Source organism: Peromyscus eremicus, chromosome 15 (genome assembly GCF_949786415.1).
Source record: "Peromyscus eremicus chromosome 15, PerEre_H2_v1, whole genome shotgun sequence".
In the NCBI taxonomy this organism is placed as follows: domain Eukaryota; kingdom Metazoa; phylum Chordata; class Mammalia; order Rodentia; family Cricetidae; genus Peromyscus; species Peromyscus eremicus.
The window spans coordinates 64,567,789-64,585,949 of record NC_081431.1 but is presented as its reverse complement, the minus strand read 5'-3'; the positions used below and the strand labels follow the sequence as shown (position 1 = coordinate 64,585,949).

Sequence of the window (18,161 nt, the reverse complement as noted above, 5' to 3'; positions counted from 1 at the left end):
TATATAGAGCCTCAACAAAGTGGAAGAGAATTGACTCCCAAACACTGGGACTCGTACCTCCACATGCACTTCGACATACATGCACATACACAAACACACAATGATAAAATTCTAAAATAATGCACTGGTTCATGGTCCATGTTAGTAATGTCAGTGTTGGTGAGGTAGACAGGGGCATCTCTGGGGCTAAACTGACCAGCAGCTAGTCTAGCCTCCTTGGTGAGCTCCAGACCAATGAGAGAGCCTGTCTGAAAAATCAGGTAGACAGCACCTGAGGAAGTTATCCTGTCCACATGTGCACCGGCAGCCACACATAAAAGTACCTGGGAGTTAGCATTTCTTTACTTGCACTTGGCCCCAGTTTACAGGAAGATTAAACATAATGAACTGTGGGATATGGTGCACACCCTTAATCCCAGCACTCAGGAGGCAGAGGCAGGCAGATCTCTGAGTTTGAGGCCAGCCTGGGCTACAGAGCAAGTTCCAGGACAACCACAGCGACACAGAAACCTTATCTTGAAAAACTATGTATACATTGAAGTGAGCTTGTTTTTGTCTGGTGTGTCTGAACACCTGTGCCTATGTGTGTGAAGGTAAGAGGTTGACATTGGGTACCTTACTCATTGCTCTTCTGTACATTTTGAGATAATCTCTTAGGAACTCACAGCTCACCAGCTGGCTCTACTGACTGGCCAGTGAGCCTCTGTGATCCATCTTGCTCTGGCTCAGCGCTGGGATTACAGGTGCATGCCCCCTTGCCTGACCTTTTGTGTGGGTGCTAGGGACCCACACTCAGTTCCTCATGCTTACACAGCAAGCACCTTACTGAGCCATCTCCCCAGCCCTACCAAACTATTTTGAAGGTTCTTAATCCAAAATTGTCTGGTATTCGCCGGGTGGTGGTGGCGCATGCCTTTAATCCGAGCACTCGGTGTGGGAGCCTGTTTTTCAGGTTCCTCGTGGCTTTACCCAGCAGGTCCTCATAGAGAGGATGATTGGACCACGGGCCTGAGTGCAGGTGTCTGAGATGGTCTGCACTTGGCTGTGCTGGGGGGAGGTGTTTTGCTCCACCCCTTGGTGTTTCTATAATTACCCTAGGGCAGAGACAGGGCTCGTTGGAAAAGGTTCCAGGCCTTCTCAAGGTTATTCTTTATTTTCTGTTTATCTCCACAATCTAAATCTTTCTATTCAATATTTCCTGCTGCTCAAACTCAAGAAAACTCTGGGGAACTGTGGGGTTGGTGGGTAAATGCCCCACAACTCGGGAGGCAGAGACAGGCATATCTCTGTGAGTTCGAGGCCAGCCTGGTTTACAGAGCAAGATCCAGGACAGGCACCAAAACCACACAGAGAAACCCTGTCTTGAAAAAAACCAAAATAAACAAAAAAAACCAACCAGAATTGTCCAGTATTCTACATCAACAGAAGTGGGATAGACTTGTTAGCCAATTTATTTTGCTGTGGTCTGTAACAGTGAAAACATGCCTTGCTCCCTGCCCCTTCCCCAGAAGTTTTAACAGGCTTGAACAGAAGTAGTTGTTGCAAAGTTCAAAAGACCAGATTTCAGTAAGTTCTGGCTGGGAAGTGGTAGTGCACACCTGTAGGCAGGTCTCCACCAAGGCCACACAGAGAAAGCCTGTCTCAAAATACAGAAACAACAACAAAAACTTCTCCCTCTCGAGTGCTGGGATTAAAGGAGTACGTGAGAATATAGTCTTTAAACAATAGCTGTCCAATTTAGTAGACAAAACAGCAGACGTAGCCTACCAATCTCAGAGGGCTTACAATCCTAACTCTTACCGGTGTTTAGAAATGAAAGAACTTGAGTAACTACGGTGGAGACGACCTCAAGCAAAGCAGCCAGAATCCTCTAACAAACTTACATGCTGCCTCTTCATCCAGCAGGTCTAGCTTTTGTTCCCCTGTTTTAGGCTTAGCTAGTTCTCCCTGTGAATGTAACCTGACTCACTGAAGTAAGAGCAACTGTCAGATCGTATAACTAGAAAACTTCAGGGAAAGCAGCCTGAGGTTTATGACCACGCCTTAAAGAGTTAAATTACTTTAACTTTTTTTTTTTTTTTTTTTTTTGGTTTTTTGAGACAGGGTTTCTCTGTGTAGCTTTGTGCCTCTCCTGGAACGCACTTGGTAGTCCAGGCTGGCCTCGAACAACTTTTTTTTTTTTTTAAGTAGTCTGGGACCATTAAGAGTTTGAAAGAAGTCAGGCAGTGGTAGCACACATCTTTAAATCCAGCACTCAAGAGGCAGAGGCAGGCAGATCTCTGTGAGTTTGAGGCCAGTCTGGTCTACAGAGCGAGTTCCAGGACAGCCAATGCTACACAGAGAAACCCTGTCTTGAAAACCCAACAAAGTTTGAAAGAAAGACAGGCAAGTGGTAGATATCAAGAGCTGCTGGGAGGAGGAGGTAGAGAAAAATCACGCTTTTAAAGGAACATGGAGGTGGGCAAGCAGCTGTAGAAGGATGAGGTGGGAGTTGTCTGTGGGAGGCCAGCTCCCACCTTCTCAAGGAAGCGTTCTTGTGAGGAGAGAGGGATAAGAAAATATCAGAAAGATAGCGAAGAGGAGAAAGACAGAAGCACAGGGTAGCTTCAGAAAGACCTGTGTCAATACCCAACAGCCTATTCCGTTTAGTCAAAAGGGCTTTTTATAACAATGCCAAGGCGCAGGGCAAAAGACCTCTCCCTCGCTAGATCAAGGCACACCGCACAGCCAAGTGTAGCCCCTTCTAAACACCTGGTAACCACACCCGTGTTCAAATCATTCCCTTACACAGCCCTGCTGGGTAAAGCAAGCTCAGATTCTCGGACCTGAGTAAGTTCTCACTAGGAAACCTAAAAAAAAAAAAAATAGTTTTTATTGCTGTGATAAAATGACCAAAAAGCAACTTGGGAGGACAGGGTTTATTTCAGGTTATACTACCATATCGCAGTCCTTCACTGAGGGAAGTCAGGACAGGAAAAACAGTATTCATGGAGGCAGGAGCTGATGCAGACGCCATAGAGGAGCTCTGTTTACTGGCTTGCTCACCAAGGCTTGGTCAGCCTGCTTTCTTATAGCACCTTGGACCACTACTCCTGGGGTGGCACCACTACTCCTGGGGTGGCACCACTACTCCTGGGGTGGCACCACCTTCAATGGGTAGGGCCCTCCCGCATCCATCACTAAGAAAATGCACTGTAGACTCGCCTATACACCAATCCTATGGAGGCATTTTCTCTGTTGAGAGTCTCGCACGTGACTAGCTTGTGTCGAATTGACTTTAAACTAGCCAGTACAGGGGTCTTTGGGGAAACAGTGAGAAAGCGTCAAGGAAAGTATATTAACAAGAAATACAGAGAAACAAAAGAAAAATTAGTGTGGGGTTTTTTTAATACTGATTTTTTACCTATGTGTGTGAGTGTATGCCACATGTTTACGTAGGGTCCAAGGAAACACTGAAGGAAGACCCCAGTCTCAAATAGCATGTAAGAACAGAGAGCGTTTATTACTATACCAGCGTGTGCATGGTTGGTGTTTCGCAATGGCGACCCCAAGAGGAGCATGCAGGCTCCGTTTAAGCACAGCTAGGGGAATTTTAGGAACAGTTAGGTCATCTCAAATACGATTGGTCAAGCAGACAGCAGTTACACTAGTATACCTTTAATTGTCCGAGGTTTTATCTTTGGACGTAGTTGGGTAAGTTTCAAGGGGGTTGCAGGAACTGTCCTCGAGACACCGTGGTGCTGACTCGGGCCTTGTTCGTGCTTTTCCCTCATCCCTGAATGTCATTTGTTGGTAAATGGCCTTTTATTGGGAGGGATAACTGTTTGCCTCTCTCAGAGAACGGAAACCTAAATTCACTTGTAAAAACGGAAAAGTTTAACCCTTCATTGGCAGAGGCCGGAGGGAGGTGCCAGGTCCCCTGAAGCTGGAGTTTTAGGTGGTTGTGAACCACCTGACCTGGGTGCTGAGTGCTCTTTAGTTCTGAGCCGTCTCTCCAGCCCCAAAGTTACATTTTTAGAACTGGAACTCAGAAAAGCAGGCAGGCTTAGCAGTGAAGATCCGTAAGCAGCTGCCCAGCTTCTTGAAGACGACTGCATCCAGGGACAGAGAGAACGAATACAAGGCCCTCAGCTCCTCCCGCTACACACCCTAAGGTTTCTAGAGTCGAAGGTTAGCACCAGATTCCTGGGAAAATCCAAATTCTTGGGATCCATTGCTCCAGGAGTCAGTCTTGTAGCTAAAGTATGGTGTGTGTGGTGTGTGTGTGTGTGTGTGTGTGTGTGTGTGTGTGTGTGTGTGTGAAGTATGGCGTGTGTGTGTGTGTGTGTGTTTCTGCCAGGTTGGTTACACCGTCACAATCAGCAATCCCTAGGACCTCTCACCCGCTTTCCCCACTCCCTCCAGACTTCTTTTGCAAGAATTAAGTCATGAGTGGCTGAGGAGGTAACCCGGTGGTTAAAATGCTTGCTGCACAAGCTTGAGTACCTGAATCCCCTCCCCACACCCACACTGAAAATCACCGGGAGGAGCTGGAGGGTTGGCTCAGCAGAGCTCACAGCATCTGTTGCTCTTGAAAAGGATCGGGGCGCACTGCCTAACACCCATATCCGGTGGCTCACAACTACCTGCAACTCCACTTTCAGGGCGTCTGACATCATCTTCTGGCCCCTGGACACCTGCACTCACACAGTGTGCATACATACCCTCGGGCACATAGAAAATAAATCTTTTAAAAAAAATCACTAGGGAGGTGGAGACAGGAGGCCCCCTGGGGCTGGTGAGCCAGCTAGCCTAGCCAATGGGTGAGCTCCAGGTCCAGTGAGAGACCCTGCCTCAAAAAACAAAGGAAACAGCAACACAGGAAGACACCAAATGTCAACCTCTGATTTACACACACACACACACACACACACACACACACAAATAAATAAGCAAATTATCAGGCAAAACGTGTGTGATTTATTTTAAACCATTTAAAGGAAGTAAGCCAGGTGTGGTGGCACACGCCTTTAATCTCAGCACTCCAAGGTAGAGAGGCAGGCAGATCTCTGTGGGTTTGATGCCAACCTGGTCTACATAGTGAGTTGCAGGACGACCAGGGCTATGTGGTGAGACCCTGTCTCGAAAAAAATTAAAAGAAGTATATAAAGCAGTAGAGACAGCTCTTGGGCGATCCAAATTGTAAACACTGGAATGGGGGTTTGGGTGGGGTTTTTTTAATTATTATTATGAAAATTTTCTTCTCATGCACACAGACAGTCATGCCTGAAGTTTAAGGTCAGTATGTAACTAAAACTTTCCAATAATGCTGCAGGATCTGGTTAAATTGGGCTAGGTTGAATTTACAACAGGAAAATAAGTCCCTTAACCATCATTCCCCACAGCAGAGCTGGGAGTGGGGGTGGGGTCTAGAGCGGGAAGTTGGGGCGTGTTCACTGGCTTCTCTTCAGGAAGGAGTGCTTCAAGAGCTGGAGAGCAGAAGGTCTCTCGTGCTGGTCCCTAAGAGGGAGAAAACACATTAGAAGCCGCACACAGTCACATGACCGCTACCAAGCTCTGCTTGAGTCTGATGCAAACTATAAAGATGGCGGCACAGGGGCTGGGGAGATGATTCAGTTCAGTGACTACCAGCTCTTACTGCTCTGTCGAAGGTCTATAGTTCAGTTCCTGGTACCACCATGCTGGGTGGCTCACAACTACCTGTCACTCCAACACCAGGAGATCCGATACCCTCTTCCAGTCTCCTCAGGCATCCACACATGGGGTAGACACAATTAATTAACTAATATCAATTAATCTAATTAAAATAAAGATGGAGGCACAACTGCTGATCATCCAATGGACTGGCTTGAGCTTCAACTCAAGCAAGTGACACAAACCTTGCTCCCCTGTAAAGTGAGGATTAACAATACCTATAGACTGGGGCTATGTGCTTGTCTAGCACACACAAGGTCCTAGCACTGCACAAATTGGGCTTGGTGCTCCCCCATCATCCAGTACTTAGGTGGAAGCAAGAAGATGAGAAATTCAAGGCTATCCTTGGCTAAGCATAAATTTGTAGAGCGTGAGACCACCCTGGGCTTCATGAGACCTTGTCTCAACTTTAAAAAAAAAAAATTTTAAAACCTAACTCATTGGAAGAATTAAATAAATATGTAGCTTTTTAAAAAAAAAAAAAAAACTCACTGGGCAGTGGTGGCACATGCCTCTAATCCCAGCACTCAAGAGGAAGAGGCAGGTGGATCTCTGTGAGTTCGAAACCAGACTGGTCTACAGTGTGAATTGCAGAACAGCCAGAGCTACACAGAGAAACCCCCCTGTCTTGAAAAAAACAAAGAATTCATAGTTTAAGACCTTTAAAAGTAGGTATTTATACCGTTTGGATGTGTCTATTTGTTGAGATAGGCTTTCATGTATCCCACGATGACCCTGAACTTCTGATCCTTCTACCTACATCCTGAGTGCTGAGGCTACAGGCGTCCAGCATGCCCAGTATGTGATGCTGGGGATCGAATCTAGGGCAAGCACTCTGCCAACTCAGATACATCCCCAGCCCTGATACAGAACTCGGAATGAGCCACACGTTGCGAAGGGAATAGCCACTTCTAGTCTCTAGGTATCTTCTCCCTTCTTTGACTTTCTTACCTGGTCAGGCACAGGCGCACAAAGTCTGCAGCGGATTCTGAGAATCGGTCAGGTAGAGGAGGCATTAGGCCTCTGTGGGCTCCAATGTAAAACATGGCTGCCATTCTATCCATGGAAGCCAGGGGAGGCTTCCCAGTGGCCATCTCAAACACGGTACAGCCGATGCTCCATATGTCTGATTTCCTTCCATAGCCAGACTCATTGATGACCTCAGGGGCCATCCAGTATGGTGTCCCACGCATGGACTTCAGCATGTCACTGTGGGTACCGTTTAAGCCTGCCCAGGCCAAACGCTTGGCACAGCCGAAGTCAATCAGCTTTATTGTCCCAGTTGGCATGAGCATGACATTGTTTCCTTTGATGTCTCGGTGGACCACACAGTTCTCATGGAGGTAAGCTACACCTTGCAGGATCTGCCTTGTGTATTTACAGAACACCATTTCAGGGAGGGGCCCGAAGCGGTTTATAATACTAGAGATGGAGCCACCAGGGACAAATTCCATGAAGATGCTCAGCGTGTTCTCCTCCAGGCATGTCCCTAGATAAGCGACGATGTTTACATGCTTCAGTGCCTTCAGCAAATCCACTTCCTCCTGCAGTTTCCGGTACTCTTTCTCAGTAGCCAATTTGTCAGAAGTGTCCAAGGCCACCTGCTTTACAGCTATGAGCTGCCCTAGGCTGGTAAGCCCGCAGTAGACCTACAAACAAGCCAATGCATATTACTAAATTTACGGTAGAGCAATGTGTTCAGAAGTGCCTTGCCCTGCGCTTCCCAAACACTTTCTTTCCTCTCAAATCAACCCATCCCCAGCTGAATGACACATAGTTAAGCCAACTCTGCAATCGAGATGGTGGTGAGCAAGGATGATGAATAGGTGGCGTGTTGATTTATAGTCACATGATTAGATCAATACAAACTGATTCATCATCCCCTCCAGACATCTTGGCACATGCCTGTATCTCAGCCCATGGGAGGCTGAAGCAGAGAGATCTCAGTCAGTTCAAGGACAACCTGGTCTAAGTAGCAGGTCAGCCAGGGCTGCTACATAGTGAGACCCTGTCTGGAAAAAAAAAATGGTCTTTTTATTTTCATTTATGTAATTATGTGTGTATCTTATTTGTATGTATCTCTTTGTGTGTGTGGACAGAAGAGGGCGTTGGGTCACCTAGAGCTGGAGTTACAGGTGGTTATGAGCTGCCCAATGTGGATAGATGCAGGGAATGGAACTCAAGTCCTCTGGAAGAGCAGGGTATGCTTTTAACGATGATCCATCCCTCCACCCCTGCTCTTGTTTTTTGAAGACCATATCTTACGTAGCTTAGGATGCCTCAGACTCACTTTGTAGCTGACGATAGCCTTAAACTCCTGATCCTTCTGCCTTTTCCTCCTGCGTGCTAGGATTACAGTGTGTCCCACTCCAACCAGCGGGAGTCAGATGTTTGTGTGTAGTTGCGTGTGCGAGTGGAAGCTGGGGGTTGGCATCCGGTGTCTCACTCATTTGTTCTCCTACCGATTTATTTGTATTTATTTTGAGACACGAAGTCTCTCTCTAAACATAGAGCTCCCCAGTTAGGTTAGCCATTGAGCCCCGGGGACCCTCCTGTCTCTTCCTCTGCTCTGCTGAGATTGTAGGTGCATGTACAGCAAAAGCACCCAGTTTCTGTCGAAGCACCGGGGATCAAACTCGGGTCCTCGTGCTTGCACAGCAAACGCTTTACAAACCGAGCCGTCCCTCCAGCCTGCCATGTATGATCTTTTATCAGTTTTCCTTATCTATGAAACTGATAGAACATTTGCGTCACCCATTTCTCTGATGAGAATATCGGAATATCGGGGCTAAGTCAGAATGAAGCTCTCTAGCAGAGAAGGAAGCAGGTCCCGTCGGCCACCCTGTAATGTGCTCTAGGGGGTTTGTCTCCTCTTCTTGTGCATTCCTGAAATGTCCCCAGCTAGAGACTCCACAGATCCGCCTTAGGGTTAGTCTGTTCTTCACCTGTCTATTCAATACTCTTTAGACCACCAAAACTTTAGGGGGTCATTTATGTACGTCCTCAAACACGAAGAACAGCACTTGAGTTGGCCCCTGTGTGGTAAGTCTTCCCATTTCCAGTGCTGTGTTGAGCCACTGGAGGGAGAGATTTCTTCCCCAATGGGCTTACGATGATGGTTAGAATTGGCAGTCAACTTGACAGAATCTAGATCCGTCTAGGAGACACACATTGGGGCATGTCTGTGAGGGAATTTCTACATTAGGTTAACTATGGTGGGAAGGCCCACCCTGAACGTGGCTGGAACCATCCCCTGGGCTGGGGTCCTGGACTGAATAAAAAGAGGAAGTGAGGGTTGGGGATTTAGCTCAGTGGTAGAGCACTTGCCTAGCAAGTGCAAGGCCCTGGGTTCTATCCTCAGCTCAAAAAAAAAAAAAAAAAAAAAGAGGAAGTGAGCTGAGCACCAGCATGCATCTCTCTGCTTCCTGACTGGGTGCCCTGTGAGCAGCCGCCGCCCCCTCCTGCCGCCTGCTGCTGGGACTTCCCCATCATGATGGACTGTGCCCCCAGACTGAGTCAGAACGACTCATTGTTTCCTTAGGTTGCTTCTGTCAGGCGTCTTGTGGAAGCAATGAGAATAGTTAACGCAGGGCTTGAACTTGGAATGAAGAGAGGCTAGAAGTGCAGTGGGTCACTGCCTGAGAGCAAGAGCCAGGGGGAAAGCCTGTGAGACAGTCTATCTTGAGGAAATGGTTAAGCCTCTAAAAACAATCAAATCAACTCCACACCTTTCAAATGCGTCAAGAAAGAAACATATTCCCCCTGAAGCAAGTTCGGGTTTGTCTGTGGCTTCCAGCTGAAGCTGTTCTAAGTACAGGCAGTAGGAAAAAGGACAGGTGGAGAGTTCTGGTTTCCGGGTTCAAGGTGGACTTACTGTGCCATATGCTCCTCTCCCAAGGATCTCACCCTTGGTCCAGAAGATAGCCTCTTCGTGTGTTAGACTCTTGTCAGAAAGTGTCTTCTTTTCATTTGAGTTAAGAAAGTTTTCCTCCTTATCATATATCCTGAATCCATTAATACACCTCTGGGATAATGAGAAAAAAAGATCATTAAACTCTGATTTGTTGTGGGGAGTTGAGAACACAAGAGATCTGTCTCCTCTTCCTCCTCCTCCTTTTTTGAGACAAAGTATCAGATAGCCAGGCTGGCCTCTAACTTACTATGTAACTAAGGATGGCCTCAAACTTCTGACCCTACTGCCTTATGCCCCAAGAGCTGTGACTACAAATGGTGCATCACCACATGCAGCCCGGGACACCTGAGTGCAGCCCACCACACCTGAGTGCAGCGCAGGACACCTTCATGCAGCCCGGGACACCTGTGTGCAGCCCACCACACCTGAGTGCAGCCCACCACACCTGAGTGCAGCCCACCACACCTGAGTGCAGCCCAAGACACCTGTGTGCAGCGCAGGACACCTTCATGCAGCCCAGGACACTTGCATACAACCCAGGACACCTGCATGCAGCCCAGGACACCTGCATGCAGCCCAGGACACCTGCATGCAGCCCAGGACACCTGAGTGCAGCCCAGGATACCTGAGTGCAGCCCAGGACACCTGCGTGCATCCCAGGACACCTGCATACAACCCAGGACACCTGCATGCAACCCAGGACACCTGCGTGCAGCCCACCACACCTGTGTGCATCCCAGGACACCTGCATACAACCCAGGACACCTGCATGCAGCCCAGGACACCTGCGTGCAGCCCAGGACACCTGCATACAATCCAGGACACCTGTATGCAGCCCAGGACACCTGAGTGCAGCCCAGGACACCTGCATGCAGCCCAGGACACCTGTGTGCAGCCCAGGACACCTGCATACAACCCAGGACACCTGTGTGCAGCCCACCACACCTGAGTGCAGCCCACCACACCTGAGTGCAGCCCAGGACACCTGTGTGCAGCGCAGGACACCTGTGTGCATCCCAGGACACCTGTGTGCAGCGCAGGACACCTGCATACAACCCAGGACACCTTCATGCAGCCCAGGACACTTGCATACAACCCAGGACACCTGCATGCAGCCCAGGACACCTGAGTGCAGCCCAGGACACCTGCATACAACCCAGGACACCTTCATGCAGCCCAGGACACTTGCATACAACCCAGGACACCTGTATGCAGCCCAGGACATTTGCATACAACCCAGGACACCTGCATGCAGCCCAGGACACCTGAGTGCAGCCCAGGACACCTGCATACAACCCAGGACACCTTCGTGTAGCCCAGGACACTTGCATACAACCCAGGACACCTGTATGCAGCCCAGGGCAACTTTGTACAGTCCACCACATCTATGTGCAGCCCAGGACACCTGTGTGCAGCCCACCACACCCATGTGCAGCCCAGGACACTTACATGCAGCCCACCACACCTGTGTGCAGCCCAGGACACTTGCATGCAGCCCACCACACCTGCATGCAGCCCACCACACCTGCATGCAGCCCACCACACCTGTGTGCAGCCCACCACACCTGCATGCAGCCCATCACACCTGTGTGCAGCCCACCACATCCATGTGCAATCTAGGGTAGCTATAAGTATATATGGTCCAATACAAAATCATAAACTTACTTCAAACATAATGGAGTTTTGGTTGCTTGTTTGTTTGTTTTGTTTGTTAGGCAATTGTGAGGCTCTAGAGCTGACTGTCAGCTTCGCCTGTAACTGTCTGGTGATCATTGGAAATTATCTGCCATTGATTGAAAATGTCATCATTGAAGAAAATACTGACCTACTTAAATAAATAGTTTTGTTGTGTTAATTTACCCAGGTGATCCCAAGGCAGAGAGTCAAACTAGCTAAATTCCAGAAATAAGACCACAATGAGACCTGGGGATTTGGCTCAGCAGATAGAGTGCCTGCTTAGCATTCACAAAGCCCTAGGTTCCATCCCCAGCACCACACAAACCAGGCAGAAGCAGAAGGTTTACAAGTTCAAGGTCTGGAAGCCTACATGGGACCGACCGAAGTCCTCTGCACGTATGTGACAGCTGTAGTTTGGTCTACTTGTGGGACTCCTAACAGTGGGAACAGGGGTTGTCCCTAACACTTTGGCTGGTTCTTGGGAACCTCATACTGGATTGCCTTGCACAGCCTAAATATAAGGGGAAGTGCTTAGTTTTATGGCAACTTGACATGCCATGCTTTGCTGATACCCATGGGAGGCCTGCCCTTTCTGAATGGAATGGATGAGTGGATTCTAGAGGAGTGGAGGTGGGGAGGGGATGGGAGGAGAGGAGAGAGGGGAAACTACACTTGGGATATAAAATAAATAAATTAATTTAAAAGGAAAAAGAAGTTCAAGGTCATCCTCAGCTACATAATGAGTTCAAGGCTAGCCTGGGCTACAAGAGACCTTGTCTCAAGAAGAAAAAAGACACAGTAAAGAATTGTAGCCTAAGCCTGGCTGTGGTGGCACACACCTTTAATCCCAGTACTCGGGAGGCACAGCCAGGCGGATCTCTGTGAGTTCGAGGCCAGCCTGGTCTATAGAGCGAGCTCCAGGACAGACAGGGCTACACAAAGAAACCCTGTCTCAAAAAAACCAAAAAGAAAAAAAAATTACTATTTGGGGTTTATGATTCCTTATTTAGGAATAAGGATTTTAGGGGCTAGCAAGAAGACTCAGTGCAGTGGTTCTCAACCTGTGGGTCCTGATACCCACAGTGGCCTCATATTGGACATTCGCATTATGATTCATAGCAGTATCAAAATGACAGTTATGAAGAAGCAACAAAATAATGTTATGGTTGGGGGTCACCACGACAGGAGGAAGGGTCACAGCATTAGGAAGGTTGGGAACCACTGACTCAGAAGGAGGCTTTACGCCTGACGACCAAAATTTGATCCCGGGAGCTGAAGTGATGGAAGGAGAGGTTACTTGAAAGTATCCTCTGACTTCTACCCATATGTCATGTCACATGTGTGTGCACTCATGCACCTGCAAACACACACACATACACACACACACACACACACACACACACACACACACACGTAATTAAAATAAGGGTTTTGACCCAGATCATCTCTGAGGTCCTTTCCACCCCACTGCGCCTCTGATTGTACTCAGACCGACCTGTAGTTTGACATTTGTAGTCTCTCTGTCCAGTTCTTCGATGGTATTGCTTCTCCTGCTGAAGACAAGGTTCAGGTTTTCGGCATCTGCCTCATTTGTCATTATTTCGCAAGAGCTGTTATCTGTCTCATCGAGTGCTAATAGTTCTTCAACTAGACAGCCTAGCAACTCATCCGTCAATTCTTCCTTCTTTCCCGGGTCTAAGATTTCTTGGGAAATCTTTCCAAATGTTCGATATGTGACAGAGTTGTTTTCTAGGCTATCCTGATCCAAAGAGTGTGTCCAGTGTTGTTCTGTCGGGGAAGGTACGCTTTCTGGGTTCTCATGGAAAGAGAAACTTGAAAAGCCCACAAGTGTTTTAGACTTATCTGAAAGGCTATCGAATTCTAGGTAGTCCATGGACATCTGGTCAGCATTTACTTTGTCAAGAGGTTCTCCATCCCGCTTTTCTGGTGACACGTGATGCTTGCCTGAACCCTCATTGCTGAGCACAGCCCAGCTGTCTTCTGAAGGGACAAGCAGGGTCTGGTGGTGCAACACATGCTTGCTTGAACTCGTGTTGCTGAGCACAGCCCAGCTGTCTTCTGGAGGGACGAGCAGGGTCTGGTGGTACAGCTCTTCAAGGTCTTTCAGATCTCCAAGGCTTTGGGTTAGTACGTCACTGTCATCTACACACTCCTCTGTGAAGATTTCTTCTTCAACAATGGATAGATCGGAGACAGGAGGGGTTTCTTTCTGTTTGGGGGATTGTTCAGGGATCAGCGTCAAGTTCGTGAGCTGAACTTCATCCTTGGGAGACAGAAAACCGTTTCCTGAAGATTTCATCTGCCAATCTGGTTCCGAAACACCATCCTCCTCGTGGCTACCCACAGCCTTGCAACCCTTTTCCTTGGAAATTAACCCTCTGTGCTTTTGCTTGAGACCAAGTGAAGGCTTTGGGGGTTTAACATGTGGTCTCTTCTGAAGAAGTCTTGCTCGGCTGTTGCTGCTTCTGTCGCTTTGGGAAGACTGACATTTGCTGGTGACGCATCGGCCCAGGGGAGCTGTGCATATCTCACGGTGATGTCTGTGTTCGTGCCTTTCTGCCTCTCGAATGTGACTGTAAATGGGAGTCCCAAACATCTCGTAGATCCCTGGTCCGTTGGAGGTGGAATTGATTTCTTTGAACATGTCACTATACTTCAAGTCCAGGAAATGCAGTCTTGGACCTGTTGCTTCAACCGAGAGGGGAACACATGGCTTTTTTATACCTGAATTTTTACAGATTCGGGGAAATGCTTGCTTTTTAGGTTTCTGGGTCTGATGCACTGAGTTCTTCTTTTCTGTCAGAGGCGCTCTCCTTTGAAACTTGGGGGATGGATGAGGTCTGGGGTCCATAAGTTCCAAAGCAGGGAAAACTTGAGTTTTTATGCTGCTTTTATGCCTGTTGGGTTTAGTGGAAGCTTGAATGGAAACCGTGAGATTGGGAGGTGGTCTGTTTCTTGCCTTGATCCTTGAATCCAACTTGGCTCTGTGAGTATTTGCCTGGAGTTTGTCCTGTTCTTGTTGAGCAAGCATGTGGAGGCTGTTGCTGTTCTGCACCAAGGGCCTTCTCTTTTGGAGGTTGGCTTTGGCTGTAGCTGGCTCCTTGGGTGTTCCTTCTCCAGGGAATGTGATTTGGGTCAGAGGCACCATCCCATTCATTTCTGGTTTGGTTGATTCCTCTAGTGATAGGTTTTTGCTCTGTCCTGTGTCTCTCTCACTTTCTGGGAGCTCTCCAGCAGAGCCATCCGAGTCCACACTGGAGGCGTTCTTAAGAAGGCTGAGCTCTTCTAACACAGTGTGCGGTCCCATCGCTCCAGCTTTGGGTAAAGAACTGCTTTTGGAATCGGGAACTTTCTCATTTCTGATCTCTTTTTCCTCAGTTGGGGTTATGTCTGCATCGGAGGCTTCCTGGAGCTTGCCGAGCGTGGTGTACACAACTTCGGGATCTCGTTCCCCACACACTCTGACTGTCGAACCCTCTTTTTTTCTTAATGAAAGATATTGGGAGTTCTCCTCCCCTTTTCTCTGGCACTCACTGCCCCTTTCCCTCTCTGTGGGAATGTTGCCTTCCTTGACACTCTCACAGGAAACCACAGATGGCCCTTCTTCAAAGCCAGAGGTCCCAGTTTCGTCCCATCCTTCCATTTCCTGGGATCGCCAGCTCTCCGCCACTCCCCCCTGTCTTCTGGGATGGTCCACCTTCCGGAAAGAGCACATGTTTCTAGACCAAATGGCACTGTCAGAAGCCCTGAGGGTCTGTTCCGCTGGTCCTTTCCATGTGACTCCCGGATGGTTCTCTGATGAACTAAACTCAGCTGATCGGCTAAGAGGTTCCAAGAGCCTAGGTCCTGAGGGGATGAGGCGTCGGACTTTTCTCTCCCTGTGTCTTGGGAACTTGTGACTTTTTTCCATATCGAGGACACAAGACCTCATGGGCAAGAGTGATGGTGGTGGCAGAGGAATCTGAAGAGGAGAAAGAAAACAGTGAATGCAGAAAAGTGCCTAAGTACCACATTCACTGGTTTACAGTCAGAAAGTTCTGTTTTGTTTGATTGGTTTTGTTTTTTTTTTTCGAGACAGGGTTTCTCTGTGTAGCTGTGGCTGTCCTGGAATTCACTCTGTAGACCAGGCTGGCCTCAAACTCAGAGATCCGCCTGCCTCTGCCTCTTGAGTGCTGGGATTAAAGGCGTGCGCCACCACCTAGCTTAAATCAAAAGTTGTAATACTCACTTATGGAAAGCCTTTTTAAAGTATAAAGCTACCCTAAAGATCGCATTTTTTTTTTTCAGAGTTGGGGATCAAACCTAGGGCCTGTGCATACTGGGTAAATCTCTACATCCAGCTACATCAATACATCAACAGACCAGAAAGATCATAGTTTTTAAAACCAAAATCTGGCACTGGGGGTGGAGCTCAGTTAGTAGAGTGCTTGTCTGGTATGCACGAAGCCCTGGTTGGATCCCCAGCATTATATAAGCAGGGCACCAAGTGGACACCTATAACCCCGTACTGGGGAGGTGGAGGCAGGGGAACCAGAGAAGAGTAAGGTCATAGACTATGTACAGCCTGGGATAAAGTACTTGCCAGTAAATAAAAAACAAATAAATAATACATGCAGAAATAAAATAAAACCTGAATCAGGACCGGCAAGATGGCTTGCTGGGTAAAGGTACCTGCCACCAAGTCTGATGACCTAAGTCTGATTCCTGGGACCCACATGGTGGAAGGAGAGAGCTGACTCCCCCAAGTTGTCCTCTGATTTCTACATGTACATAGTCTCCCTTTCTCTCTCTCTCTCTCTCTCTCTCTCTCTCTCTCTCTCTCTCTCATACACACACACACACACACACACACACACACACACACACATATGCATGCACACGCATGCGCGCTCCTGCATGCAAGCAAATTAAAAACAAATATCTTAAAAAATAAATCTCAAACTTGGGATTTGGCTCAGTGGTATAGTATATACTTAGCATACATGAAACCCTAGGTTGGATCTCCAATACCAAAAATGAGGGGGAAAAAAACAACATAAAATTAAAATACCATTCTTAGTACCTTTTCAAAACCAAGGTTAAGCGACTCTTTTAAAAGACACAATTAGGGGCTGCAAAGGTGGCTCAGAAATTAGCAGTAAGGACTGCTCTTGCAGAGGACTCAAGTGTGGGTCCCGGCACCCATGCTGGGCGGCTCACAGATGCCTGTAAATCCAGTTCTGGGGGATCTGGTGCCTCTGGCCTCCTCAGGCATGTGCATGCACACAGCACATATACACAGACATATATATGTAAACACAATTGAAAATAACAAAGTTAATCCCCTTTTAAAGCTAACGTTAGGGGACTGGAGAGATGGCTCAGTGGCTGAGTGCTGGCCACTCTTCTGGGGCAGCATCCATAGTGGCTTACAGTTTACAATTCTAGCCCCAGGGGATCTGACACCGTCTTCTGGCTTCCACAGGCACCAAGCATGCACATGGTGCACAGACATAAATGCAGACAAAATGCTCATATTTATCAATTTTTTTTAAAAGAAATCAAAGCTAAAATTTATATGTCAAGACTCATGGTTATATATATATACATAATTATATATACATATATATAATTTATTTGTTTGTTATTTTGTTTTGCTTTTGTTTTTTTTGAGACACTTTCTCTGTGTAGCCCGACTGTCCTGGAACTCACTCTGTAGACCAGGCTAGCCTCTCTAACTCAGAGATCCACCTGCTCCTGCTTTCCAATTGCTGGGATTAAAAGGTATATGGCACCACACCAGTTTAAATGTTAAGTTTTAAGGTGAAAAATATTTTCTTTCTCTTTTCCTTTTAGTTTCCAAGTGATTGATTAAGATGTCTTGGAACCCTCTTGAGATCACTTCAAACTTGTTGTCACATGTACTTTAGCGGTCCGCGGTCCTTCCATGACTGATGAACTCAGGGTTTGTGGAACAGAACGCTCCTCATTGCTTTGCCGAATTGTTTGGTTGGGAACAGCTTTAGACTTGGAAAATTAGCAACCCTATGAGCTGGATAGACTGCTCAGTTGCTAGTGTTTTCCCAGAATGTACAAAGCTCTGGAAATCCCCAGCAATCCACAAACTGGATGTGGTAGTACCTGCCTGTGACCCCAGGACTCTGGGAGTGGAGCCAAAGGATCAGGAGTTGAAGGTAATCCTCAGCCACATAGCAAGTTTGAGGACAGTCTGAACTGCATGACAACCCCTAAAAAAAGAACAACCTCAATAGCTTAAAAAAAAAAAAAAAAGATTTATTTAATGTGTCCGAATGACCGCTTTGCCTGCATGTGTGTGTATCTGTACCACGTGCATGCCCAGAGGATGTCTGTTGGATCACCTGGAACTGGACTTCCAGAGGGTTGTGAGCTACCATATGTATAATAAACACTGAGCCCAGGTCTTCAAGAGTGACAGGTGCTCTTAAGGGCTAAGCCATCTCTCCAGACTTCTCCTTTGCCCTCCAAACTATTTCAAACTCAGCTCGTTTTAATTAGTACTGCCTCTAGGGGGTAGTGTAATGCAAGTATAGCATTCCACTTTGGGCCTGCTAAGCTATAAAGTCCTCAAGCAAGGTTTCTTTTCTTTGTGGTGTTTTCTCATGTATACAAACTCCATACCTAATTCTATCAGCTTATTTATAGACATGAATTGTTTGTAGTGATTGAGAGCTAGAACTTGAGTTTTCAGTTGCCCGCTAGGTGTAAGCAGGTAGGAAGAAGACCTAGATATTAGAAATTCAGGTGTTAGGTGATGCATATTCCCCTCGATTTTATTGCCTGAATCTTCCCCCCATTTCTCAAAAGTAGGAAATAAAGAATGAGGAGATGGCTCAGT

The 18,161-nt window shown here is 47.4% G+C and overlaps 1 protein-coding gene across 1 annotated transcript in view; it reads right to left on the bottom strand.

Moving 5' to 3' along the window:
• Positions 1-5,097: 5,097 nt before the first annotated feature.
• Positions 5,098-18,161, bottom strand: part of Map3k19 (mitogen-activated protein kinase kinase kinase 19) — a 30,488-nt gene continuing 17,424 nt past the window's right edge. Inside the window, exons 8-12 of the mRNA XM_059280201.1 lie at positions 13,393-15,266; positions 12,780-13,326; positions 9,569-9,718; positions 6,646-7,343; positions 5,098-5,499 (exon numbers count right to left, since the gene is read on the bottom strand). Coding sequence (XP_059136184.1) covers positions 5,433-5,499; positions 6,646-7,343; positions 9,569-9,718; positions 12,780-13,326; positions 13,393-15,266 — 3,336 coding nt within the window. The 3' untranslated portion in view covers positions 5,098-5,432. The remainder of the gene's footprint in view (positions 5,500-6,645; positions 7,344-9,568; positions 9,719-12,779; positions 13,327-13,392; positions 15,267-18,161) is intronic.